The sequence below is a fragment of the Stegodyphus dumicola genome, chromosome 2 (assembly GCF_044657685.1).
Source record: "Stegodyphus dumicola isolate Sdum_Otavi_A_Nest chromosome 2, ASM4465768v1".
NCBI lineage: Eukaryota > Metazoa > Arthropoda > Arachnida > Araneae > Eresidae > Stegodyphus > Stegodyphus dumicola.
The window spans coordinates 41626776-41654376 of NC_140769.1; the positions used below are offsets into that span (position 1 = coordinate 41626776).

At 30.2% G+C, this 27601-nt stretch overlaps 1 protein-coding gene across 1 annotated transcript in view; it reads right to left on the minus strand.

Annotated features, from left to right (window-relative positions):
- MetRS-m (Methionyl-tRNA synthetase, mitochondrial) overlaps positions 1 to 27601 on the minus strand; it is a 64467-nt gene that overhangs the window by 16717 nt on the left and 20149 nt on the right. The window contains exons 5-11 of the mRNA XM_085809827.1: positions 25951 to 26022; positions 22762 to 22848; positions 22549 to 22674; positions 20714 to 20819; positions 9516 to 9646; positions 5837 to 5946; positions 2489 to 2588 (exon numbers count right to left, since the gene is read on the minus strand). Coding sequence (XP_085665953.1) covers positions 2489 to 2588; positions 5837 to 5946; positions 9516 to 9646; positions 20714 to 20819; positions 22549 to 22674; positions 22762 to 22848; positions 25951 to 26022 — 732 coding nt within the window. The remainder of the gene's footprint in view (positions 1 to 2488; positions 2589 to 5836; positions 5947 to 9515; positions 9647 to 20713; positions 20820 to 22548; positions 22675 to 22761; positions 22849 to 25950; positions 26023 to 27601) is intronic.

Consider the following 27601-nt stretch of genomic DNA (forward strand, 5'->3'; position numbering starts at 1 on the left):
AAAAAGAAAAAGTAAATTTACAAAAAATAAACTTGTCCTTTTCAAATGAATCAAATTTTATATAGTTCAATTCATGTAAAATATAGAGCTTTAAACTAAGATAACACATTTTTCAGCTTTATTGTCTCAACGGTTCTAAGAAGTTGTTTGCAATACTAGCTAAGGATAGGTAGGATTAAATTAGCACGATATGAATTTGAATATGATTTCATGCTTATAAAATAGCATTTAAATACCTGATTAAGCAGGTGATTTATATCTTCATGTACCTAGGGATCTGACGCCAAACTCAGAATATCCATGCAAAAATGGTACTTCCTAAATTATAATTCTTAAAATTTCAGAATTTAATTGATAGGAACATATACACTTTGTACCTGGTATATTTTTCTTCCAATATGCTGCTTTAATAGTATGCAAACATTTGAAGATGCATGCATATGCACTTATTTGAGATATTCAGATTAAAATTGTTGAAGTGAATATCAAAATATGGCTTGGCAATTTGGAAGATTAAGCAATATACAGATTCATTACATCCATGAAAATTTTCTACACAGCATCAGATCTTTTTCTTTTTTAGCAATTAAAATCAATCAAAATAATAATTGTTTTCCATTTTTGATAATAAACAAGAAATTTTCTCCCTTAAAAGTAATAAAATATGTTATCAATCAAAACAAATTTTTGATAAATACAACACCTACATATTTTTTACACAGGACATGCTGTAAATAGTTTTATTTTAAGAATAAAATTCACACCACATTTGATAATTCTGATACCTGAAAAACATTTGGCATAGCTCTAGAAGACTGTTTATAGTTACAGTACATAAAAGTATCTCAAAAGTTTTTTTTTTATTATTAAGCTACATAATTCTGAAAACTTACTACACAGATATTTATAAATTTGAATCACTCAAATACTGACCGTTAAGGAACTACTAGTTTTAATTAAATCAAAATTACTAGTTCATCTTTTTTTTCAGTTCAATATAATATATTTTTTATTGTTTGACATATTTGTCTTTAATACTATTAATGCTATATCTATCAGATATACATAATCATCTTTTAGTATTAGATATAGGTAATATCTATCAATAATAACTAATGCTTAAATAATTTAAAAATAATGAGGCAAAAATACATAAATTTCTAAAACCAGTCGTTGATTATTTTCATTGAAAAGGCATTGTTTTATCCTGGACAATTTTCTCAATGTATCACACACAGGTTATCAGATGATTTCAGAAATTTAAAAAAGCTTTCTTGTTATCAATAGAGGTTTATGTGCAGTAATACGCCATAAATTTTCCACTTTTGTTAATGGCACAGCTTAGATACTTTATCCCTCAACTAGACGACCTAATAATGATTATTCCTATTAAAATACATTACGCTATATTTTGTTCAGAATTGTTAATATCAATTCCTATTTTCAACTTGAGATCACAAAAGTAAATCTTTTGAAATAAATCATCACTTATTTATTATTATAGCAATAAGAATGAAAAAGCAAATTACTAATTAAAATATTATAATCTATATGTAAATAAGAAAAAGATAAGTGCAAATAAAAATTTTTAAAGGAAAATCATAAACAAGTTTATATAATATATTTCTTATTTGATAGATAATTATAATATATTACTCCCTGTAAATGGCTTTTCAAAAACCACTATAAAAAAAAAGAGACGGAACCAATTTTAGAAAATGGAAATAAACATTCTTTTTGCTAAAAATAATATTCTCTTTGGTTAAAAAAATTCATCTTCACATTAAAATTGATTTACTTAAAAAAATTATACTTATCAAAGCAGTAAGAAAAAGTTAATAGTGATGGTATAGTGTGCGGTCCACCTAATTTTCTTAACCCTTTCGCAGTTGCGAGATTAAGCAATTTTTGGTATATTTCAGCCGTAAATTTGTAGTGCGAGCTGTGTTTATTTCCACCCACTACAAAATCTAACTGGAATGTGAGCTGAGCTTGTTGATGACCATCAAAAGGTTAATGTTTTAACACTTATAATTATTTTATTAAAGTTTTTCTGCTACTTTTGTTAATATTTTAGTATCTATCTCAGAGTATTAAAATAGGAATAAAACACTTACCTAATTGTGCATTTTTTAATGAATATACTTTTAGATGTGTGTGCATATTTCAAATATTAATATAATATGGTATGTAAACTATGTATTTAATAAAGTTTGTAGAAGATTAATATATTTATGTATTTTGCACCAATTTTTATCCGTGGACCACACATTATACTAAAAACAGATGGATGAACTGCATGCTACATTGACACCAAGTTAATCATATTTAATGACTGCTAAAGATAAATGACAATTCAAAAAATTTCGATTAATTTAAATATAATACCATTAAGATCACTGTAATTACATAAATATATTTATGCGGGACAGACATATATTTATGAAGGGATTTTATTCTTAATATTTTTAGATAAAAACTTTCATACCTTTTCATAATTTACTGTCCAATGTGAATGGCAAAATATCTGTTTTGGGGGTTCATAACCAGCAGCTATTAGAAATGCAGGCCAGTATATAGCATGAAACCTATGTAACATATGCATTTGGAATTACAATAATTTAAGGGTGTTTTTTTAATAAACATGAAACCATTATTAAAACAAAAGTAAAAAGCAGCTTCATGAACATGTAAAATATCAGAGATAGGAAACTTTACTAGTGGATGAAGTATTAAAGAAAAATGAAAGATAATCAAATTATGAACAATTAAGTATTGTTAAAATGTAACTAAGTATTTAGAACTTTATATTTCTTCGATAAATTTAAAATTTTTATTCCCAAATAAAATACTTAACCTTTACACTCATACTAGAAAATTATAAAGCTTGTAAAGCAATTATACACAGAAAAAGGATTAAACTACAGAAGGACATCAATTACTTGAATTTCAGTAATTTGTAATTTTCAGTAAGATGGACTAAAGGCTTTCTTTCCAACAATACAAATAAAATTAATTAATAATTATTGTTAGTTTTTTAATTATTAGTTGAATTCTTACAATGAAAAAGCTTGTTTTTATTGTAAGAACTGTAATTTTTTTATTGTAAGAATTTAAAGTTGTTTTTAAATTGTAATTGTTTTTATTGTAAAAAGTTTTCAATAATGATATAGTGAAAATAATACTGAAAATATTTTCTTTGCATTTCTTTCTTGAGTCACATTTTCATATAATGCATTTATTATTTTCTCTTTTTATCCCTCTGAGTGGCATGATCGGCTTTATATGGACATGAGATTTTTCGGTCACTTGGCACATATTAGCTTATAATTTAAGATATTTATTTTCTTTCTTTAATAATGTAAATGCCATTTTAATGAATGTAAGTTTATGAAAACAAAGATTAAAATAAGTAATTATAAAAATTTAGCTAATAAATGCTGTTTAAATACATGTCTTCAATACAGATCCAAAATCCCATACAGCTCAGAAGGTTAAAGTCACATATTATCCTCAAACAATGGAGAATTGAGGTCTTGCATGAAGGCTCCTTTGTAAAATCCTTAAATGCATAGGAATTTGCATTAGTGAGGTTTTTTACTATAATTCAATAACTTCATAAGCAACAATACTCTTGCTCTTCAAAGCATGCAATTGTAATTAGTTTAGATTTAAGATAATTGTAATTCATTTCAGAAATCCAGTCTTTATTTTTATTTGGTACAAATTAAAACTGATTTATTAAATTTTACATCTTTATCACATGCAGTACACATAACTAATCCATCTCAGATCTTTGGACATATACCAAACTAACTTTTCCAATACGAAATAAAGGGAGAATAATTAATATATTTTTATAAAAAATTCTATTGTTATTACTATAACACTTTGTAATACTACAATATAAATGCAGTGGTTGAAAAATATATTGCACATAAATATTTTTTTGCTATTCAGATTAAAAGTAATGTCTTAACAAGTTCTAATCAAGCCTCTGATCTTTGTTTGGTAATTGAATTCACTCTCTTCACAATGTTAGTTGAATTAATAGCATTTTTGTTTTTCAAAATCATACATATCCTTGTTCTTCGTATAGAATATGCAATAGATGATTGTCGGATATGCATGTCATCTTTATGTTTTCAATAATCTCTTTTTTTCATTTCTATATTGAGTGCAACCATTTTCTTCATTGCTTGATTCTTCTTATTAACTTTTTTGAAATTCACTATTAACAAATTTACAAAAAATGCACATGAAAGAGTACAAGGTCATGTTTTAGCTCAGGTTGTTTACTGAACACTAACAAACATGCTGATGCTCATAGGCAATCATCACATTTGCTTAAAACAAGTAAAGAAGAATAGTATGCTTGTGATAACATTTGTGACTCGTTGAGCCATTTTAATTTTTTCATTAACTTGAGTCATATTTCAAACAAAGATCATACACCAAACAAAAATTTTCATATCTAAAGAGCATGCATAAAAAAACCAGAAAATTCTGTCCAATAATATTACTTCAAGTTTCAATTTGCATGCACGTGTTCATTTTATCTCTTTATCATCTATATCATTTCATCTCATCATTTACTCTTTATCATTGCATTTATACAAATATACTCTTCTAATCTAATTTGAAACAAAAATGTCTCATGTCATTATTAAGTGAGATGTGATCGTGTTAACATGACTATTGATAAAGTTAATTTATGACACTGTATTTTGTACAAATTCCAACAAGGAAGAAATGCTACAGATGCATGTCAAAATTTAGTGAAGGATTTTTGTAGAGATGCAGTTTTGGATAGAATGTGCAGGAGATGGTTCAAAAAAGTTGAAGGTGATTTCGAACTCAGCCATGCTCAGGAGAGCCAACTTTAATCGATGATGATATTATCAAGACCATGTTAGAACAAGAAAATTTTACAACATCGGGTATTGCGATAAGGATTGACTCAGCTCAACAAACCATTTAGAACTATATTTGGAAACTAGAATTGGTCTTTAAATATTCCAGATGGATGCCTCATGAATTAAGTGAGAAAAATCTGCATGATCCAGTAGTCACAGGCACATCTCTGATTGCTCAGAATAAAAATGAACCTTTCTTGAATAATAACTGCTGATTAAAAATGGATTATCTAGGAAAGCATCATTATGGGAAGAAAATACCGTGAACCTGGACAACTTGACTCCTCCACCTCTAAACTGAGCTCGAGCCTGAATAAGAGAATACTGTGTATATGGTGGGATGCCCAAGGATCAATACACAACACATTTTTTACCTTTTTTAAGTTGTAAATCTTGGTTTATCATTTTATTTATTGTTGTTACAGATGTATTTAAAAACTCTGCAACTGACTTTTGCATTGGCAGACTTTGTCTTGCTACCAGTGGTTTAACTAGAAACAGGGCATATCTTTTTAGAGTATTCTCTTAGAGTCTTCTTTCAAAGTAGAAATAATGATTAACAGTACTTTCCTCTCCTAATTAAAAATGCTGCTTATTTTGCACCCAGAAATTTTAAAAACCAGGCATTTTACAATGTTTTTGAATTATGAAATAGAAATATTTCTGTTAGGAAAGTGCTAAAAAATCCTCGGCTTGTTTATATGCGACATTTTGAAACAAGAAGAAATTTAAAAGTAGAGACAATATTTCTCATTTCAAATAATAAGCTGTTGTCAGAAATTTTTACTCCAAAATGTTTCCTTTTTCTTTAATGCTTTTTTGAAATAGTTTTAAAAATGTGTACACTCCCTCTGTAGTTTTTTGGATGGAATGTCTTTTATGAGAATGTAGAAGCAACTAGAAAGCCTCCAGAGACTTACTTCAAAATATCTTTTCCTATCACATGACAGTCAGCAGGCCATATTATATCCTTTTCATTACAATGTCCAACTGTTAAATAATTAACAAGGGCATCTAACCACACATATATCTATTTAAAAAAAAACACATAAATTATACATATATTTAAGCATATATATATATATATTTAAGCATATAATTATAAGTAAGGTTGTAAGAAGAAACGAAAAAAGACCAATTTTGATCAAAATTTTGCGCATTGTGCTGAAAAATTAAGGAAATTAGAAGATAAATTTTAGTACGCATGCCAAAAAGTTACTAAAAACTGCGGCTCCTTGAAAACTCCAACATAAGCATATTTAGTTGCTATGAAATGTATGAAAGAGAAGAAAAAATATTTGAATATTTACAAGTTAAATTAATAAAAAAGCTATATGCTAAACAAACTAAGTAATTTTTAACACAGTAAAAAAAAAAAAAAAAAAAAAAAAAAAAAAAAAAAAAAAAATCAATTGAACGAGGTAAAATAACAGGTATAATAATTAAATATATAAATATATATTTAAGAAGTCAGGTTACTAAAATAAAAAACTTCAAAGGTAATATGCAGCAACACATCTATTGATGAGCACTTCCAGATATGCTAAAGTTCATCTATTTACCATTCTCTTCAGAATTGGTACACATTCTGGAATTTCCTTCTTTTGATTTTCAAGCAAAATGTTAGTAAGAAAAGAAGATATGGAAGTAAATATAATAATCATTGTATAAAAAAAGCTAGCTGAAAATATTTATCAGATAATCGCAATGTTACAGCAATGTTACAAAACCTGTAAATGTGAAATGAGGTTACATGTTTCAGTTTATACTGTTATAGTTAGAGAACTCCATACCATATGAATTCTTTCCATAAGTACTTAAACAATACAAAAGCTCTTTAATACCTTACTTGTATATAAGTAAATACACCATAAACATTTATAACCCACTATATATTTTAATATATCACTGTGTTATTATCTAGTTGCATATACTGTTTTGAATTATTTGTCAATCCCCAAAACTATGGATACAAAGGCCAGCAGTAAAAATCTTTACACATTCTAAATTTGGCTGCCTGTTACCTCCTTATATTCTAAAAATTTTAGAGCCCATAAACTCTGTGGCACAGTGCTTTCCTTAAATTCTAAAAGTTTTGCATATCTCTAAATTTTGCTGTTGAGTGCTTCTTTAAATTCTGCCATCTGATGCAGCCACACCAGTTGCACTATTTCTGGTGTTGGCCCTAATAGATAATATGACAACAAGGGACAAATTTTACTTTCATAAATAAGTTTATTAATAAAGTTTATCAGTAAATTTAAGAAATATAATAATGGTTATTCCACTAAAAAATGACAATAAAATTATCAGCAATTGGTAAAAACAACTACAACACATACTTATTAAAGTTTTTAAAAAACTTCTAAATCACTTTTAATACCGCACACATTTTAAAGAACACAACATGCAGATAGCACTCCTACAACATGGCATCCTGTAACACAGTTTCACAATAACACAAATTATAAATTGCGAGAATCCTCCTACAACACAGCATCCAATAACACGGTTTTGCTCTAACACGATATGAAAGTTGACCAAGCAATCCGAAGCAGTTTAACAAACTCCATGAAGTTTTTCCATATTGAGCGAAGCACCAACATAGACCACTTTGAAGACGGTGGCCAAAATATAGGCCAGATTTGCAGAGTCTAAAAAAAATGCCTCTGACCCAAATATCTATCAGAGAAATTCTGCCCCTATCACCCTTCAAAGTGTGGGCATAGTCATTGCCTGACAACCTTCCCCGCAACTCGTATGATGACCTTTGCACCTTCACCTTAGTCTGTTAGTTGAAAATTAAAGGCAACACCCTAAAGGAAAGTTCAAAAGACTAGCAGTTTCATGTTGAAATGGCAATTGAAGGGGTGGAAATAACATTAATATTTCCTGTCCTTTTAAGTGAACCTTTCCAAACTTTTGAGTCTTTTAATGGTTAACACATAAGAATCCTTGTTTCGTTAAGTCCTGCCAATTATCTTCCAAGATCCGGTTCCTGTATGAACAAAAGTCCTCAGAGAGACAAGCCACATGGTGGAGACCGACTGCTAAATTTTTAACCAGTAACAATTGAAAATCGTTTCCTTCCATGACCATCAAAATATAGCACAATAGAAACAATACCCAGTCACAAAAGACCACCATCCCCAGATAATGATGAAGAAACCTGCATAGACCACTTTGAAGACGGTGGCCAAAATATAGGCCAGATTTGCAGAGTCTAAAAAAAATGCCTCTGACCCAAATATCTATCAGAGAAATTCTGCCCCTATCACCCTTCAAAGTGTGGGCATAGTCATTGCCTGACAACCTTCCCCGCAACTCGTATGATGACCTTTGCACCTTCACCTTAGTCTGTTAGTTGAAAATTAAAGGCAACACCCTAAAGGAAAGTTCAAAAGACTAGCAGTTTCATGTTGAAATGGCAATTGAAGGGGTGGAAATAACATTAATATTTCCTGTCCTTTTAAGTGAACCTTTCCAAACTTTTGAGTCTTTTAATGGTTAACACATAAGAATCCTTGTTTCGTTAAGTCCTGCCAATTATCTTCCAAGATCCGGTTCCTGTATGAACAAAAGTCCTCAGAGAGACAAGCCACATGGTGGAGACCGACTGCTAAATTTTTAACCAGTAACAATTGAAAATCGTTTCCTTCCATGACCATCAAAATATAGCACAATAGAAACAATACCCAGTCACAAAAGACCACCATCCCCAGATAATGATGAAGAAACCTCACTATTGCAGATAATGAATGATATAAGGTCACAATAAGAGCTCCTAAAAAACATAACTTGAACGTTTGGCTTCCAAAAATTCGAATCCTCATCCACATGGCCTGAAAACAAAAGTATCTCACATCGCTGGTCATCAGTCTGTGTGGAGCCCTGGTGTGTTAAAAAGAATAACTTTTTTGCGTTAAGACAGTTTTTGCATTAAGTTTCAGTCCCAAAATCTGTCCAATAACGATAAAAAAACAACGTTTAAGAGAAAATTTATTTCTTTAGAAGTAAAGATACAAATCTTAGATCGTCTTTTAAAAGGAGAAATGTCATCTCACATTGGAAAAAGTCTTAATTTGAATGAAGCAACAGTACAGACTATTAAGAAAAATGAAAAAGAAATAAGAAATGCAGCCATTTGCTCAACACCTCCCCTTGACATGTTATTTTGAATCTTCGACAATAGAACTGTTAGTGCTGCAAACAGATAAAAGAATTTTTGCAAATTTTCTCTTCTTATCATCACACAAATGTACCCTAAATTTTGGTTTTCCTTTTTATAAAATTATTGTCTTAGCTATATCTCCAATATTTATTCTCTCTTTTGATTTCTCATAAATTTTTCTGTAGTAAAAATTTCTAACTAAAATTTTGAAACACAATGATATACCAAAACTTAAATCTCTACAAATACTCAATCTCTACAATATTGATTCCAATTATATCTTATTAGTTTTATTCTACTGTTTAAATTATTTTAACATTTTTTTTTTTTTTTTTTTTAAATGTGGAAGTTTGAAAGCATAAATAACAATACAATTAATATTTTAATGCAGAAAGTAACAACTAAAAAAATATAAAATAAAAACATACAACTTGAGATTCATCCTCTGGAACTGGAATACCCCATGACAACCGAGATCGGGGCCGTGAAATAGATAAATCAGCGAGTCCTTCCCCGATCCACCTCTTTAAATCCTCAACAAAAATAGCAGGATTTATAGCTAAAACAGAAGAAAATTTATTCATTAATAAAGTAATAAAAGCACACACAGCTTAGAATGTCAAAAACACATATATTTAAGGCAGATAAGAAAACAGAGATTATCTGTGAGTGCATGCTTATATCGCATAGTGCAGAGAAAAAGCCTAGGGCTACAAAATTTAGGAAAGATGTTGCCTGTTGGTGACAATGTGAATCCAATACACTTTTTAAAGGCTGAAACATACTTTTTTTCCCACATATTTTTGCTTCATAAACAAACTAATACGGTTTGAACCATAAGACACAACAGGAAAAGAATTCTTTTAGTTAAATTTATCCAGAATCTAACTTAATACACCGATTTTTTGCAAGAACACCCCAAAATTAATCCTTCATTAAATTTTGAAATTTTTAGAGATTAATACAAATTCTTTGCCATCTTTTGAAACAAAAATGATTTAAAAAATATTAATAAGAGATTTTCTGCATTTTCTTTTTAACACACTGTCTAAAAATTTCACTTTTTAGACTGCATGTTTGCAACTTTCGTCCTGTTATTGCCTACTTCCATAGAAACAACATATCATCTATTACCAAAAAAAGTGATATAAAAAAAGGGGAGGGGCTTGAAAGGTTCCATGTTCTAAGTAGTGCATGGTGATGTGATGTAACAGAATTAATACACTTTAACCCTCTGAGTGGCGCAGAATTTTAGATCCGTCTGGAAGACCGATATTTAAACAGCATTTACGAATTTTGTAAATTACTTATTTTAGTCAGTATTTTCATAAATGTACATTCATTGAGATGATATTTACCTTATTAAAGAAAGTAAGAAAGCAAAATATCTTAAATTATAAGCTAATATATGCCAAGTAGCAAAAATTCTGATGACCGGTTAAAGCCGATAATAATTTTTCTTCAAATTTTCTACTTTTATAAATATATGTAATAGTTTGTTCTATACACATGGATTTTCAATAAAATTTTAGTATCAGTTTTTAGATATATATATTTGCAAAGGAATTTAATATGTCAGCCCCCTTAATTTTACATATTCTTCCTAATATTTCATTTTATAAGTAGATTTTCATAACATTATTATTATTATTATTATTATTATTATTATCAGTAGAATTTCAATAAGAATAAAATATGGTTTCTACAGGAACAGTTTTATTTCTTTTTTTATACCTCAAAAGTAATTCATTATTTTTAGTAGTAAGTAATGTGTTATGCAAAATTTACATTCCCTCTGCATCTGCAGAGTGCTGAAAAGGTGAGAAAAGGAGAAGCAGTGATTGTAGTTGTAACTCAGGTGAGTGTGGGTGCAGAATGCTAACATGATTTTGGTGGCAGAAGACATTAATGATAAAAGATGATGTGAAGTGTTGAGATGCAGCAACCAATGTCTGTCATACAACAATCCCCTAAGTCTTTTTTATGAATGCCAAGTGCCTACATATGAAAGCTAGTATTATGTTTATTAATCAAGCTCTTCTACAAGGCCGTGTTTCCCATGAAGCAGCAATATCAGCACATTCATCACGATCAACATTACCACTCACTTCTCTGTAGCACAAGAATGTGCATATAAATTTCTTTATTATATGTTAACACACGAGCATTATCCCCTAACTCTTCACTTCCAGAAAACTCCTCATTTGTTATCTAAAGCAAAGATAAATTAAATGTTATATTTTCCCTCACTTAAATCCTGTGTACACTGCAACAAAAAAAAAGGGGGGGGCAGTTCTATATCTTCAGTTCTACAGGGCCGATTGACGAAATTGCATTTTTCATGCCTCGAAAGTGCGACTTAGGATATGTATTAGATTTATATATAGCATTGTTCTATTATAGGTATTTTGACACAAAATCGGATTTTTTCTGAAACAACATGCCAAATTTTTTTTTTTCCATATTTCAGTTCTATGACTCAAATTACACCAAACTACCAAGTTTTGTACAAAATCACATGAGTAGTTTTTAAAAAATTAGTTCCCAAAATTTTAGCCCTCAATGTTAATACAGTTTGGTATATTTCTTTTTTTATTAAACTTATTTGATTCTTCCTTCCACATTTCAAAATTTAGGTTCATTCTCAATAAAACTTACCCATTTTTTATGACTTATTTTAAAATAATTTTTATTAATTTTTCAAAAAAAATTTTGAATTATAATCTATAAAAATTTTACCATCATCTTAACGTAGACGTATTTCTAAGCATACCTGCAAAAAATTACAGTTTTTTATTCAAAATTTCCAAAAATATACATGAATTTATATATTGGCCCGTTTTGAAATTTGGCATATTTGTTGAAAGCAATAAAACATCAAATGTGGTTGAGACAGTTTGCTAAAATTATTTGGAAGTAGAAATGAAGTGACTTTTTTTTTTTCTGCTCATGCACAATTTAAAAAGGAGGAACGAGGTAACTTTTTTTCCACTCCAGCATAATGGAAAGGAAAGGAAAATTGGTTGCCACATGTTAAAATGTTCTCCATGTGAATTATTCTTGGTGCAAACTGAAAAAATGTTGCCAAGATAAATTTTTGAATTTCTCCGTAAATTTCACACCAAATTTTACAAAATTTAAAATCTAGGCATAATTTGAGTCGTAGAACTGATATATGAAAAAAATATGGTATGTTATTTAATGTGATTTGTTTCAAAATACAATGCTATATATAAATCTAATAAATATCCTAAGTCATACTTTCAAGACATTAAGAACAGCATTTGAATTTTGTCAATCTGCCCAGTAGAACGGGAGATATAGAACTGTTCCTTCCCCCCCTTTTTTGCGCAGTGTACATTTCCCATAACATATACAAAATTGCATCTCTGGCAAAATAAAAATTTATATTTAAAGACTTAACTATTACATTCAACTGCAGCTTCATCGGATAAAACACAGTTAATTAAATACACTAGGTACGGCACGAAGTCACCAAATGTGCAGCAAATTGGAGGAAACAAATAACCACGGGCAGTTTGGTGCATATGGATAACTTGAAGGATAGAATGAAAAGCTGTGAAAAAGTCTTTCTAGTGTTGTATGTGCAGGGTTCGTACACATTTCCTTATATGAAAATTAAGGACTTTTAAGGACCATCAAAGAAAAAATTAAGGACCTATCAGAAAACAAAAAAAATGAATAGAAAAAAGCAATTATCCATACAACCGACTTCATGCTTGTAATTTCACTTTAAAAAACTAACATAAGTGTGTATTATGCACTATTATTAAATTCAATTTAATACTTACCATAAAACAATTTTGAAAATTAAACTAACTCCCTACAAGTTATGAAGTAGATAACATTAAATTAGGAACATAATTTCTTGAAAAACATGTATAAGTGTATTTTACACTAATAACAGTCACTATTTTAGAGATTTACATGATTATTATTTAACTTACTTGATATTTATTTAAACACAGTCAACTACTATTATAATCACAATGTAAGAATATTTTGCAGATTAAAATAACTGATTTGTAAACATACAATTTATTTCCTTGGTTTTTTAAACGATACTAGAATAATAAACTGTACAATAAAAGATACAAAGCATTTGTGCTTTTTTTAAATCTGAAATCTTCCTTTTCTTTAACTATTCTTCTAAGTTCATTTGCTTTGATAAACAAATCAATGTTCCTGCTGGTCTCAGCTTCATCTGCTAAAGCATCTACTTCTTCATTAATATCTTTAATGTCCCTTTGAAGAAATTTTTTTCTTCTGCTTCATATAATCAATTTCTTCCTCAATAATAATATTTCTTTCCCTCTTTGAATTTTCAGGTTTAGTTAAAGATTTGTTGTTCTTCTAAATACTGAACGCTCTTCTAAATACTGAACTTCTAAATAATGAACTCCACTTCTTGCAGAAGCTGCTGCTGATCTCATTTCTTTATTAATTTCGGGCCCACCAGCGGCCGAGCGGTAAAGTCGCTGAACACTGGTAGTTCGGTCCGAGGTTCGAATCCCGCGAACGGGCTGGCTGCATGGGTGTTTTCGTGGTTTTCCCCATGTGTAACGTGTATACGAGCCAGTTTCCCTTAGAAAGTCCTCCACGAAAGGCATCCCTCCTCTTAGGCAGATAGCCCTAGTGTGCTTTGCCATAATTAAATACACACACACACTTTATTAATTTCGATATTAAGAACACCTCCAGAAAATTTTATGTAATCAAATACTGTGCGTTGAAAAATGTATGATGAGTCACTTAAATTTTCAATTTCAATTGCTTTATTTACAGAGAAGCCCCTTTCCACAAAGGCCTGTTCATGTGACAAGATAAGAATACTTGTCACAGTAAATACTTGAATAGTGAAAATATACATTTTTTACTATATATATATAATTTATTTCCTAAACAATATTGATTAATTGATTATATTATCTCCTAAGTTTAATTAAAGTAGAATTATTTTAAAAGAGTGAATCCATACTGGTAAGTTATATTTTGAAAGATGTATATATATATATATATATATATATATATATGTACAGTACAAAGTCCGAGATCCGGACATCTAATATCTAGAATGATCTAAAATCCGGACCTCAAAGCCACCACCAACCAATTGCGCATTAGATTTTTTTCCTCATCATAAAAAAACATGTCGGAAATCCCGATTCTTAATCACAGTTTGGGGCTAAATAAAATATCTCATTAGTGAAGAAATAATTATTTTAGCATAAATTTGTGTGATTAGTAACTTGACTCCATAGCTGCGTATCTGCTTGGCATAATCTAAAACCGAAACATTTGCTAATTTTACACCAACTAATATTTTATATCCTTGATGCCGAAATCGCGAATCATTATTTATTGTATTTTGCTTTCATCACCGCATGTTTATCAACGGATGACAACTTGAGTGATGAATCATGCAGTGACACCAAATAACAGAGTATTATCCGATTACAGATTTAAGTTTAATGCGCTAAAATGTTGACAAGGGGAGATTTAGCAGAAATTTCTTTCCTTATGCTAAAAATAAATTTTGTTAATGATACTCATAGGACAAATGATTATATTTAGTGCTATTTGAATTAAGAATAACTGATTTGTTATTCACATAAAGCCAGAACCAGCGCCAGAGCTCGCTTGGCCGCACCAGGCGGCAGAATTTAGCGAAGTTAAACAAAAATTTTTCATTGCAATGACAATGGCCAATCATCAATCAATTAACGGAGGGCGAAATCTGTAGTATGGTTCTAGATCCAGAAAATACAACTACCGATAGTGAAGAAAGTAACAGAGAGGTTACTGAACGAGAAAAAATTTTGATTGACAAGTTATTCGGAATTCTCGACACAGCAATTACAGGACTTGAACAATGGAACTTAATAACTGAACAAGAAATTATATGTCTATAGTATTAGTCTAAAGTATTAGCAGAGAAAACAAATCAAACAACTCACATTGAAAGAAATGTTTAATAAAGTAAACATATAAATATTAAGCTCTTTTCTTTTGTAAATTTTGATACCCTTTAAAATCATAAATGCTTCATTATTTCATAAATCACGATTTCATATTTTCAATTTTATAATTTCTACGTGCCATCTTAGTAGATTTAAAATGATCTAATATCCGGAAAAATCTCAAATCTGGGATCGCCGAAGTCCCGACGAGTCCAGACCTCGGACTTTGTACTGTATATATATAGTGTATATATATATATATATATATATATAATACGGAATGTATATTTTCAGTTAAACTTCTATCCAATAACTATAGTAATTCATGAAAGTTAATTTTGCATCTACAGTGTTCATAGCCATATTTTAGTTCAAAAAATAAGCACTTTTCAAGCACATTTTAAGGAAAAAAAATAAGCACCTATCTAATTACATTATACACAACTGCATAACTTCAAAAATTAGACTCGTAATTTAAAATATGAGAAATGCAGTATTTATTAACAGAGAATAAGCATGGGGGACAAGAGAATAAGCATGGGCAGAGAAAGGGGGAACCTCAACCATGGAAAATAATTACTTTTTTTAAATTTTAAATAATAGTTCAATTTACAGAACTAGTTTACAATAAGAGAAAAAAAAACTATGCACAACTAAACTATATTTACAAGATTTAATGATGAAATTTCAGTTCAAAATAGAGGAAATAAATAATAATAAGGCATATTTATTCTATTTGCTTGGAACTTAATAATAAATGCAATTTATTTTTCCACTCATATTGATATTTAACTAATTTAAATCTAAATTTTCATCGTATATCAGTTTTCCCTTAACAGATATTGCAAGCAAAGTAATTTAAGTAAAAAAAGAGGAACATTTCTGAAATCAGAAGACAGAAATTTGCTTCATGCAGTCATCCTTTAACAGTAAAAGCTTAACTACCCGCATACTTGAAAACTGGAGAATATTCGGACAGTCGAGCGTAACTTGAAAAAGAGGAGCAGAGGGGGGGGGGATAGATTGTAACCGTTCTTTAGATTTTTCCGCTAAATAAATGCTTTTGACATTTCGATATGTGCATCATATAAAAACAAACCAATGGAACAGAAAAATATTCTGCTTAGCAAGCACAGTAAAACTCTTTTAAGTGTTCATAAACAAATCTCGGACCGAACATCAAAATTAATTATCTCTGCAAAATATCGCAAACGTTATTGCGCAATATGTGCGCCGTAATTCTTCCCTACATGATATTACGCAATCGGATTCAACAGCTGCCGATATTGGGAGAATAAAGAACTAAATCAAGGAAAAAAAAGAGACTTGGGGTGTTTTTCATTATAATTTTCAACAGACTGAGTTAAATTTCCGGAATAGAATCATTCTTCGCTTGGGTTGGTAGACCGCAAAACTTTTAGTCTTATTCAATACAGATTGGAAAGTGACCAAAAAAAAAGTCTGTTGCTTGTTTTGCAACGAACTGTAACAGTTTCAATATTCGTGATTTTGCAGAGAAAGGGAAGAACCTCCCAACCTTCGTACTGTATAATGTATTGGCCAAAAAAATGAAATTATTTTGACTATTCGATTACTTTCCCTTTATTTACGTATTCCGAATATCATTAATTAGAAAGCTAAATCTGTGGAAAACCATTTTTGGAAGTCTACTATACTTCAGCAGTTACTGCAACTATGTTATTATAAACATTCATACATATGCTCATATTATAAGCATAACGATCATAATATCATAATAAAATCGAATATGAACTGACCAAGCGGAACGAGAATGCAAATTATTAAGATCTTGATAGAAATTCAAACGTGTGTAGTATTTGGGTAGAGAATGCTAAATGTACCGGAATTTTCTACTGCTTTCGCAATTCTTTGACCAACAGAACGACGGGCACCTGTCTGTACTCTCTGCGCACACCAGAGGTTATGTTAATGCAGAGAAAGGGGGAAAAGCTGTTTCCGGGAGTATGATTCACAATCTGACATTCCATATTAGGAAGAAAAGTTGTTTATTTAGTTTCGGCTTTGGTACGGGGAAAAATTACGCGTTCATTTAAAAAAAAGCACTAAAAGCAAAAAATAAGCACTAAAAACAAAAAAATAAGGGTTTTAAAGAAAAAGTAAGCACCTATAAGGGCCTTTATATTTTATTTTCAAATATAAGGACTTATAAGCACTTATAAGGACCGCTACGAACCCTGATCTAGTTAATTCAGGAAAATTAGTTTCAATTAGTTGTTTTCAGCTTTAAAAATATTAAAAAAATTTTAATTAGTTATTTTCAACTAATAATTGTATCGCCATTAGCAAAAATTATGCATTACTATCAACAACATAGGTTTAAACCAAATACTTAATTGTCTATTGAAGCTTCAAAACGTATTTCCGAACTTCACTTTTTCTCGGCTAGCGTTACCGAATTTGCCCTTGGCGACCTAAAATCGAAATGGAGCCAACAGATTTCCCGCGAAATCGATAACAGACCCTCTTCAGAAATAAACTCATAATCCCGATATCCCATACATATAGTATGTGCAAAAGAGAATAAACTCCGTAGAAGGTGATAAAAAATTAATTTATGGCTTAATTGAAACAAACACAGAAATTAAGCTAAGCAAAACCGTGTAAAAACAAATTGAAATGATAAAACGAAACTTAATTTTCAGCGCTGACTCCCATTCTAGAAATTTCAATTTGTTTCAGACAAAGACCACATTTAAGAATTGCCATCCATCAATATCCAGTCTTTGTAGTCAGCTTGATGAAGCCACAGTTTATTGAAAATGCACTTTCCAGGCATCTCGTTCCTATTGGCGCCGGAAGGTTGTGCCCTTCCAGGTTGGGATTGCTCTAATTTTGGCAAATATTTTCAGAATCTCCCCCCCCTTTTTTTTTTCTCGAGCACCTTCATCATCACTCTCGCCTCTTAAAGAACTTCAGGCTTCACGCTTTCGTCACATCTGCCTAAATTTATGGATAACACCTGTTTCGAAAGATTGCGTGAATAGCCAATCAGACACCGATACTTTCGTTCGGGTAGCTAATTGTTTTTTTTAATCATTTGCAACGCAAATCCGCCAACAGATTGGTTAAGAGCCGTGTAATTTTAATTCCATATTCATGAGAAATCATAATTCACACTTAGAATGGCAATCATTAGAAATGATAAGAAATGTCAAATGAGCAAAATTAAGGACCGTTTATTCATTTTGGCCAAAATTAAGGACTTTTAAGGACTGTTCAAACCCTGATGTGTTCTCAGGTTAGATGTCATGATAGTATAGTGTGCATGGCAATGGATTTGACACATTTAAGGTCACTCAGCCTACTTTAATTCAAGTCTTGGTTGGGTTGTACTCTTGCAGGGAATTACTTTATTCATGCTAGAAAGGTCTACATAAGATTAGAATACTGAAAAAGCAAGTAAGCCACAACTGTCATGCAAAATGTGGCACTCACTCAAAAGGGAACAACAAGAATGAATGTATGTCTGTGGCAGCTCCTAGAATTCCTGTCTTGGAGTAAGTTTCTGCTAGTGCACTGCATTGGTTAAAGATTTATTCAATTGGAGACTGGGGGGGGGGAACCGCCACACATTTCCTAAACTGCGTTATGCTCAGCTCTTATTTAAATATTAACTTTCTTTCTGGTACTTGCCCTTGAAAACTAATTTCAGGACAGTTTTTATTAACCTATAAACAGCAAACATCACATTTTACAGTTTCAAAATCAGATTTCAGTTTGACTGAGTTACTCATTAAATTAAGCAAAGGTGACTTGAAAGATGATATACAAAGGTGAGGTTTTTAACAGAATAAATTACCTACTGTACTCAATTTAGAACACAGCATTAATTTATTTTGAAATTTATACATGCATGTCTGATTCTCAAAGTTCTACATTTCACTAATCTTAATATCAATAATAATAAAAATAATGTGTACCATAAACTTAACACTACCTTATTAAGTCTATAAAAGTTTCCTGACCATGTTATTCACTATATTATACCATGTTATTAATTTGATATAAATAGCTACCCAAATTAATACGTAGGACACATATTTTAAGTTATCCAAAGCAAATATTATTATCTGATTACCCAAACCTCCATGAAAAGTCAGCAAATTATTGGCACTGTTGTGAATTGGTGAAGAATTTTTATATGGTTAGTTTTATGGCTCATAGGTATACTTTATGCATAAATAAGTTACTGTTCTGTTCATAAATAATACTAAAAAGAATTTTATACACTCCACAACCCCCTTATGATTAGTTATGATCCAAAAAGTGCTTTTGAAAACACTGATCAGTGAAATAGAGATTATATTTAATGCATGTACATCCACATACATTCAAACACATATGTGGTACGGGTATGCATGGGACAGCCATTGTCATGCGTATATTCAAACATATGCCCCAAAACATGATTTGTCTGAATACTGAAATTGGATGAGGGAGGGGGATAATAAGAAAGTACCCATTATTTTTTTATAAAACTATTTAAAAGAATAGTTAATAAATAAAGATGATTTGCTTGGATAAAAGATGAACAAAAGATTCTACTTCAGCTTATCACAGGTTCATTTAATATTATATTAGCATCTAAATTTTGTTTCAGTCACACTTTTTTATTTTCATAAGAAATATCTAAAGGTATTAATATAATCACAAGATTTCATTTCAAGCTCAATGAAATATTTTGAATAATTTATTTTATAGAAGGATGAATACTGAATAGAATGATCATTTATATTTCAACTGACCACCACAATTGAAAGCCGACAAAAGTACTAAATAAGTGCAAATGGCCTAGTAAAATCATCCTCAAAATACCCAAAACATGAAAAACACTGCAGAAATTATTTAGCTTTTTAGCTAAAGTACTGCATATATTGTAAATGCTTATGATTAGGTCATATTTCCAAACATAACAGTAAAAGCAGCATTGTAAGACAATACACCAAGAGCTTAAAAATCAACTTGAAAGTAGTCATTCTCTCCATGAAAAAATCTTTATAGACAGTAACAATTATATTTGTGAAACTAGCATTAGCTAGCTCTCATAATAATTTTAGAAAAAAAAAAAAAAAAAAGTCATGCGCTACCAAATAATAATAATAATAACAAACTGTGCTTGAAGAATAGTAAATTGTAAATGAATTTGCTTTAAAGCTATGCACTTGAAAGGAAAAAGAAAATGAAATTAAAATATTCCAGTGTTATAAACATCAAATGACTGATTTTGTGATCATGCCAACAATGCAGTTGAAAAAGCAGTGCTAATCCAAACATAACAGTAAAATTCCAGGCATTATTCTCTTGTTCTGTGCATTCCTTGATCTGCTATCTGTGACTATTTTAAAATGAAAACAGTAATCAAGGAATAACTTCTTACATTATTCACAGTAAATATATTCACAATACAGAGGAATTCACAAATGTTTTGAAAGGCAAGAATGATTTGAAGCAACTGAGTAGCTGTACAAATAGAGTATTTTAAGGGAGATCAAATGAAAAACTACACTAAATGCATTCTTTTTTAAGTAAAACAAAGCCACAATATTTAGGAAAGCATTTAATATTAACATTTTTTGTTAAGGAATAATTTTTATAAGATATACCATCTTGAGATAGCCAATGTAAAATATCATTTTCAAACTTAGACAGAGGGAAAACATAATTTTCTTCCAGCATTTTTTCCACAGGAGATCCAGTTTCAGATGACACCTAAAAAAAAATGTTTACCTATACTTATTTAGAACAGAATATGTCACAAAATTTCTGAAGCATTTATTCACTCATTTAATCATATCTAGAATACATTACTGGGGGGATAGAAGCAACCAAAATGCTTTTAGATGAACAAGAAAAAATAAAGAGGAGGAGGAGGAGACATGCGGAAATAAAATGTAACTTAAAATTTGAGATCTTTAGTGGTTAAGACACAATAACACGCGAATAAATACTAATTCAGAAGTCAAACAACAAAAATCAGCGTTAATTTACAAAATTTTCACAGGACTAGTTTCGATGGTTTTACCGAACCATCATCTTCAGCTGCAAAACCGCAAATGAACAAGATAGGAAATAATGTTTAGATAAGATAAGAAAGCCTGGACAAGAATAAGCAAGTGGCGCCATCTGTTGGCGAAACCAGAACTAAAACATAATTTCTCTAAAAGCCGAAGGCAAATTTGGATTGGAATTAGGATCGTTAACTAGAACAGAAAGATTTTTATGAATGTGAAATGCCTCTAGAAAATCCAGTTCTCCAATGGAAGATGTTTTTTGAATAATTTTGGCAGCAGAAAAATTGAAAGTGTGATTTTCGGACCAACAATGTTGAGCAACAGAAGACTTCTGTGTTTCCTTTTTTCTAACATATGCCTCATGTTCTTTGACGCGAAATTTTAAGGCTCTCTTAGTTTGGCCAATGTAAATTAAACCGCACTGGCTAGGAATCCTATAAATACCCCAAGAATTCATATCCGGAATGGGGTCCTTGAGTATAGAAGTTGGAATTTTATTGATGGGAGAGTAAACAACCCGAAAGTTAAATTTCTGCAAAATATGTGCAACTTTATAGCTAATTGATGGAAAGAAGGGAATGACAACAGAATTTTTATAATCTCCTAAAATAAGAGTGTGGCTTTTAGTGTGTTGAGATGAGAATTTTTTAACTGCTTGATTAATAATGTTGGGTGAAAAGCCCCTGTCAATAGCTATTGCTTTTAAATAATTTAGTTCTTCATCAAGGGCTAGTTTGGAGGAGCAAACTTGAAGAGCACAGAAAACATAGGAATAAAATGAAGCTAACTTTTGTTTAGTCGGATGACATGATTTAAAGTGTGGTGGAAGGCAAACCGATGAAGGTTTACGGTAAACTGTAGTACTGAAGTTGGATGTGTTAGGTGTAACCAGAATGTCGAGAAACGGAAGAGAATTGCAAGTCTCAAGTTCAAAAGTGAACTGAATAGCAGGATCAATAGAATTCATTGTTGAAAGAACTCTATTTAAATCATCTTTATTACCTTCAAACAGGGTAAAAGTATCGTCTACGTAGCGGAACCATGCCGGGAAGTTTAAAGTTTCAAACAATTTTGATTCATAATAATGCATGTAGATATCAGCCAGGATGGGACTGAGGGGGCTTCCCATGGCTAATCCCTCAGTTTGCTTGTAATATTTATTTTGGAAAACAAAATGTGTTTGTTTCAAACAGAGTTGAGTGAGTTGAGAATTAGAGCAGGAAGAATCAGCACAATATTCATAAATTTGCAGAACTAATTTTGAAGGTCTAAATATAGAACTTTCTTCTTCAGCTGCAGAAAAGCAAACAATGAAAGAGAAGCCAGTGCTCAGGTGATGAGAATGAGAGGAAGTCAAAGTACTAGCTTAATTTTAAACCATATATGAAAATTATAAAAAGTTAAAAAATTGCAATACATAATCTTACCACTGTAATTTTAGAACCTTCTTTTAATTCCTTCACTTGAGATGCAGGGACAAATGACTCTTCTACTACACTGTACCATCCTTCATATCTGCCTTTTGTAATATGACCATTATCCTTTAATTTCCTCTATTAAAAAATAAAAAATAAAAGAATTTATCTTTAAATAAAATAAATTAAACATATTTTAACACCTAATGTTATCATGAAACATACCCAAAAGCTCTGAACTATTTCTTTGTGATTTTCATCAGTTGTTCTAATAAAATGAGTAAAAGCAATGTCTCCTTCTGTGAATATTTTCTATAAAGAAGTATTTAAATAGATTAACACATGGGCATAATGTAACTAATAAAATTATTAAAAATAAAAATAAATGAGTAAAAAAGGTTGCATTGCATAGCATAACATTCACAAACTTATGCAATAGGATATACATTATAACACATGGAAAAATAAATCTTATTACTAAACAATTAATATTTCTATAATCATAGCACAAAACACAGAAATATTTATGATTAAATGCAAACAGCACAGTTTATATTAAAACTGCCTATTAATGTTTGTTAAGCAAAACATTTTTCCAAGCCAAAATGCAAAGAGTACCACATACATAATTTTTAATTACAGTTTATTATAACTAACATTCTTGATAGATTTTTTTGATAGATTATGAGAACTCACATGTCACGAATAACCACTAAACATAGCTTAACATACATTCTCTATTCGTATACAACAAATTTAAAGTTAATTAAAATTTTAAATTATGAAATTTTAATTGCATACAAATACCGTATTTGATGGAATATAAGATGTACTTTTTTTCCTAAATTTGGTCTCAAAAAAGTTACCTGCATCTTATACGTGAAGGACACATGTTAACTTTCAATACTGAATGCTATTTTTAGCCCGGATAAAGGTTTAAACACACATAACTTTTTCTACATCTGCCATAATTATTTTGCGCATGCGTGAAATATCTGTCGCCAAAAAGCGCCAAAGCTTGAAGCTGATGTCAAAGTTCAAACAGGTTCGACGGTCACATTATGTCTATGGAGCCTTTCCTTCTTTACATAGACTTTACTTGACTAAGCCAACACACGTGTCGATATCGGTGCTACTCTGTATAAACGTGTCAGTATCGGTGCTTAAAACTATTTGTTTAAAAAAAAAATACCCTGGAAAATATGACTACATGAAACAAGAGATTAAGCTATACAATTCAGTATAAACTAGGAGTGTTAAACTACGCCAAAGTGCAGGTTTCTGCTTTATTTCTGCTTTATTTTGTACAGTCATGCGCACACACATATTTGCAGCCGCAAAGGTCAACGCGATGCATGCGCAGAAAGTTTGTAGCTAATTGAGGTCCGGATTATAGATCATTCCGGATTATGGGTGTCTGAATTAACGACTTTTGACTGTATCATGTTTGATTGTATCATGTCATTTATTCATTATTGAAATTTAGATATCATGTTCAAAATAGCTTGCCATTTGTTAATTTTCTTTAATAAAAATATGTTTGGTAATTGCATTCAATGATTGTTTATTTGGCTTTTACGAAACATGAGAACTAAAAGAAACCACATTTTAAATTATTGTGGTACCACGCTTTCGCGCGGACTATTGTAACTTTTTTCCCGCGTGCGTGTGTGGCTTTCTAAATAAGGGTGTGTTTTATATGCCGTCAAATACAGTAAATTATTAATTATTGCTGCCAACTAATTTACAATATCATTTAAATTCTGAGAGCATATGTAAATTAAGTGCAAGTATCTAAAACCATGAAAAAAATATATAATTCAAAAAAATTAATCCTAAAATTTTTTAATAATATTTTTAAGACTAAATTAATTTGCATTAGTGAACAATGTTTGAGCAGGCAGGAGACAGAACTTATCAAGGGGAAGTTGCCTCCAAACCTAACTCTTCAATTACTCTATTCGTGTTTACGCATCCACATAAGCAAGGGTATAGTTAATATTCAAAACCAAAAGTAAATCAAATGTAGTGAATTATTAGAAAATTTTAATAAAAGGAATTTTGAGAAATTTAGAAAGCAAATTGACTAAAAATCAAAATAATAATTAAATGTAAATTGTCAATGTAAAAAGAGTAGAAAACTAAAGTAATTTAGAAACCTTTGCCTATTTGAAAACTTCCCCGACACGAATTATGCATGTAAATCAAAAATAAACTAAATGCAATGTATAAAAAGTACATAAATAATACTAAAAAAGGCAAGTAAATAGTAAGTTTTAATTTAACTTACCTTCTATACATCTGTATTTTGGAGAGTGGAGTAGCATTTGCTAAACTAAGTGAGGTTTCAGTAGTATGTTTCTGCTAACTGTATAAATAGAGGGTGCTATTATAAGGTTAAGTTGAGTGTTAATTTCTCAAAATTTTTTAGTATTCACTACATTTGATTTACTTCTGGTTTTGAATACTACTATACCCTTGCCTATATGGATGATGAAATACGAATTGAGTAACTGAAGCGTTGGGTTTGGAAACAACTTTCCCTTGATAAGATCTGTCTCCTGCCTACTCAACAATTATTCACTAATGCAAATTAATTTAGTCTTAAAAATATTTTAAAAAATTTTTCGGATTATTTTTTTGGAATTATATATTTTTTCATGGTTTTAGATACTCGCACTTAATTTACATATGCTCTCAGAATTTAAATGATATTGTAAATTAGTTTGCAGCAATAATTAATCATTTATTTGTATGCAATTAAAATTTCATAATTTAAAACTTAAATTTTAATTACCTTTAAATTTGCTTTATACAAATAGAGAATGTTTGTTAAATTCAAATTTCATTCCTTGCAGCAATGGTGCAAGAGAATTATTTAAATTTAATTTAACTTTATTATTTATTCTTACTAAACATAGCTTGATTGAATTAGTTAACTACTGCCCTAAACAAAATCTGATTTCTGATTTCATATGTTTTTTCAGAGAAATATGGAAAATGTGTAAAACATGAGCATTTAACAGAAACTAACATAGTCTGATATAATTAATATTTGCAGTAATATACTCAGCAAAGGGTTATAACAAATTTATTTTAATTTTAGTATATAATTTCTTCTAACATAAAAGAACTGAAGAAAAAGCTATTTATCTCTAATATTTCATAATTTGATGCTTTATTTTGTTAAGACTTAAATCAACTGTACTACATTAACTATGATATATTATTTTCTAATTATAGATAAACTAATTGCAATTAAGTGTTAAAGTTCTCTCTAGATACACTTATGTAGATGTTTTAAAGAGTAGAAACCAATTAAAAAAAGATATCTCTTCCACCTCTCTATTTTAAATTTTGTTCAAACTATTGAAAAATTTGCATGCAATAAAATTACCTTTACTAGCTTTTTACCTTAAACTTACTTGACATTTCAGTACAATACTCCAAAGGATGTTTTTTAGCAGCTTCAGATGCTTGCTGTACCTATGAAAATATAATTAATCTATTTAAAAAGCAATTTTTAAACTAATTCTTAAAAGTTTCAAGATAAATTTCAATTTTTACAATGTAACTTACAAAAGGATATTAAAAAATCAAATCAAAAACAAAAACAGATTCTCATCAAAATATGCATAATGATCCAAATAATCCTTTTTTAAAAAATTTTTACTAGTAATGCCATACTTTAAACACTTGAATCATTAAAGGTGTCCAGCCTTAAAATTAATTTGTATGATATGAGCAATTCTTTCATTAAAGATTTTTTTCAGGTCTGCAGGTGTATTAAATAGACATACAGTAGAACATAGATATAGAATTCCCAGAATAATTGTTTCCTGCAAATACAGTCAAAAGTCGTTAATTCGGACACCCATAATCCGGAATGATCTATAATCCGGACCTCAAAGCTACAAACTTTCTCCGCATGCATCGCGTTCACGCATGCGCACAGGCATTTACGAGAGCGCGTAAGACCCTTACGGCTGCGAATATGTTTGTGCGCATGCGCGTTTAAATTGTAACGGAGTTATACGCTAAGCTAAAGTTATCTAATTCAGTTAATGTTGCCGATTGCGTTGTTCCTTAGTCTTCGAATTGGATCCGGCTTATTATTTTTTGCAGACTGTTAGAGCAATTTTATAAAAGTAAGCTTGAACTTTCGATTATGTCAAATAGAATTTCCGATATATATTTACTACAAAGTGAAAGTATGTTTTGAAATCCGAAATCTGTTTATCAATTTCACGCTGCTCTGCGGCAGAGGGGGGGGGGGCAGAAACGTCATTATTAGGTTATGATAGATTAGAAAGATTATGTCAAATAGAATTTCCGATATATATTTACTAATATGTAATTTGTATCTACAAAGCGAAAGTACGTTTTGAGATCCGAAATCTGTTTATCAATTTCACGGGGCGGATTGGAAGTTGATCTGTCAGCACTATCCTTATCTTCAGGGCAGATGTTTTTATTTTATTTGGTTTATAATCACCTTTCTTGATCATAAATTTGGCAACAAAGTGGAGAAGTAATGTTTAGCAAATGGTTTTCAACTTACCATCTGTGCTAGAATTATTATGTTGCAAAATGCAATTCTCTTTTTCAATCTTCATTAGTTTAATCTCACTAGTTATCAATGGTCTCAAAATTAATTTTCAGAATGGTCTGCAAGATGCATGCAAGATGAAGATAGACAAACATGAGATTATGCCAGACTCATCAAAACAAAAAATGTTTCAAAAAAACGAAAGCATTTTTTTTTGTGCACAAAATCAAAGTGATGTAGAATGTAAATGCATTTAAAGTCCCAGAATATTATATTTTCACTGAAGGCTAATTCAGTCAAGAAGCAAACAGAAATGTAACTTTTCATTAACCCTATGGGTACATTTGACGAGTGAGACTTGACGTTGATGTTTGCGGCAGCCCCGCCAGTGGGCGTTGATTGCAAACAATTGCCTGACGTTTGTTTATGACATTTTACAGTTGCAAATAAGGTTAATTCCACTTATCTTTAATATTACCCCTGTTTTTTGATACACTATCCTGAGATGTCTGAAAT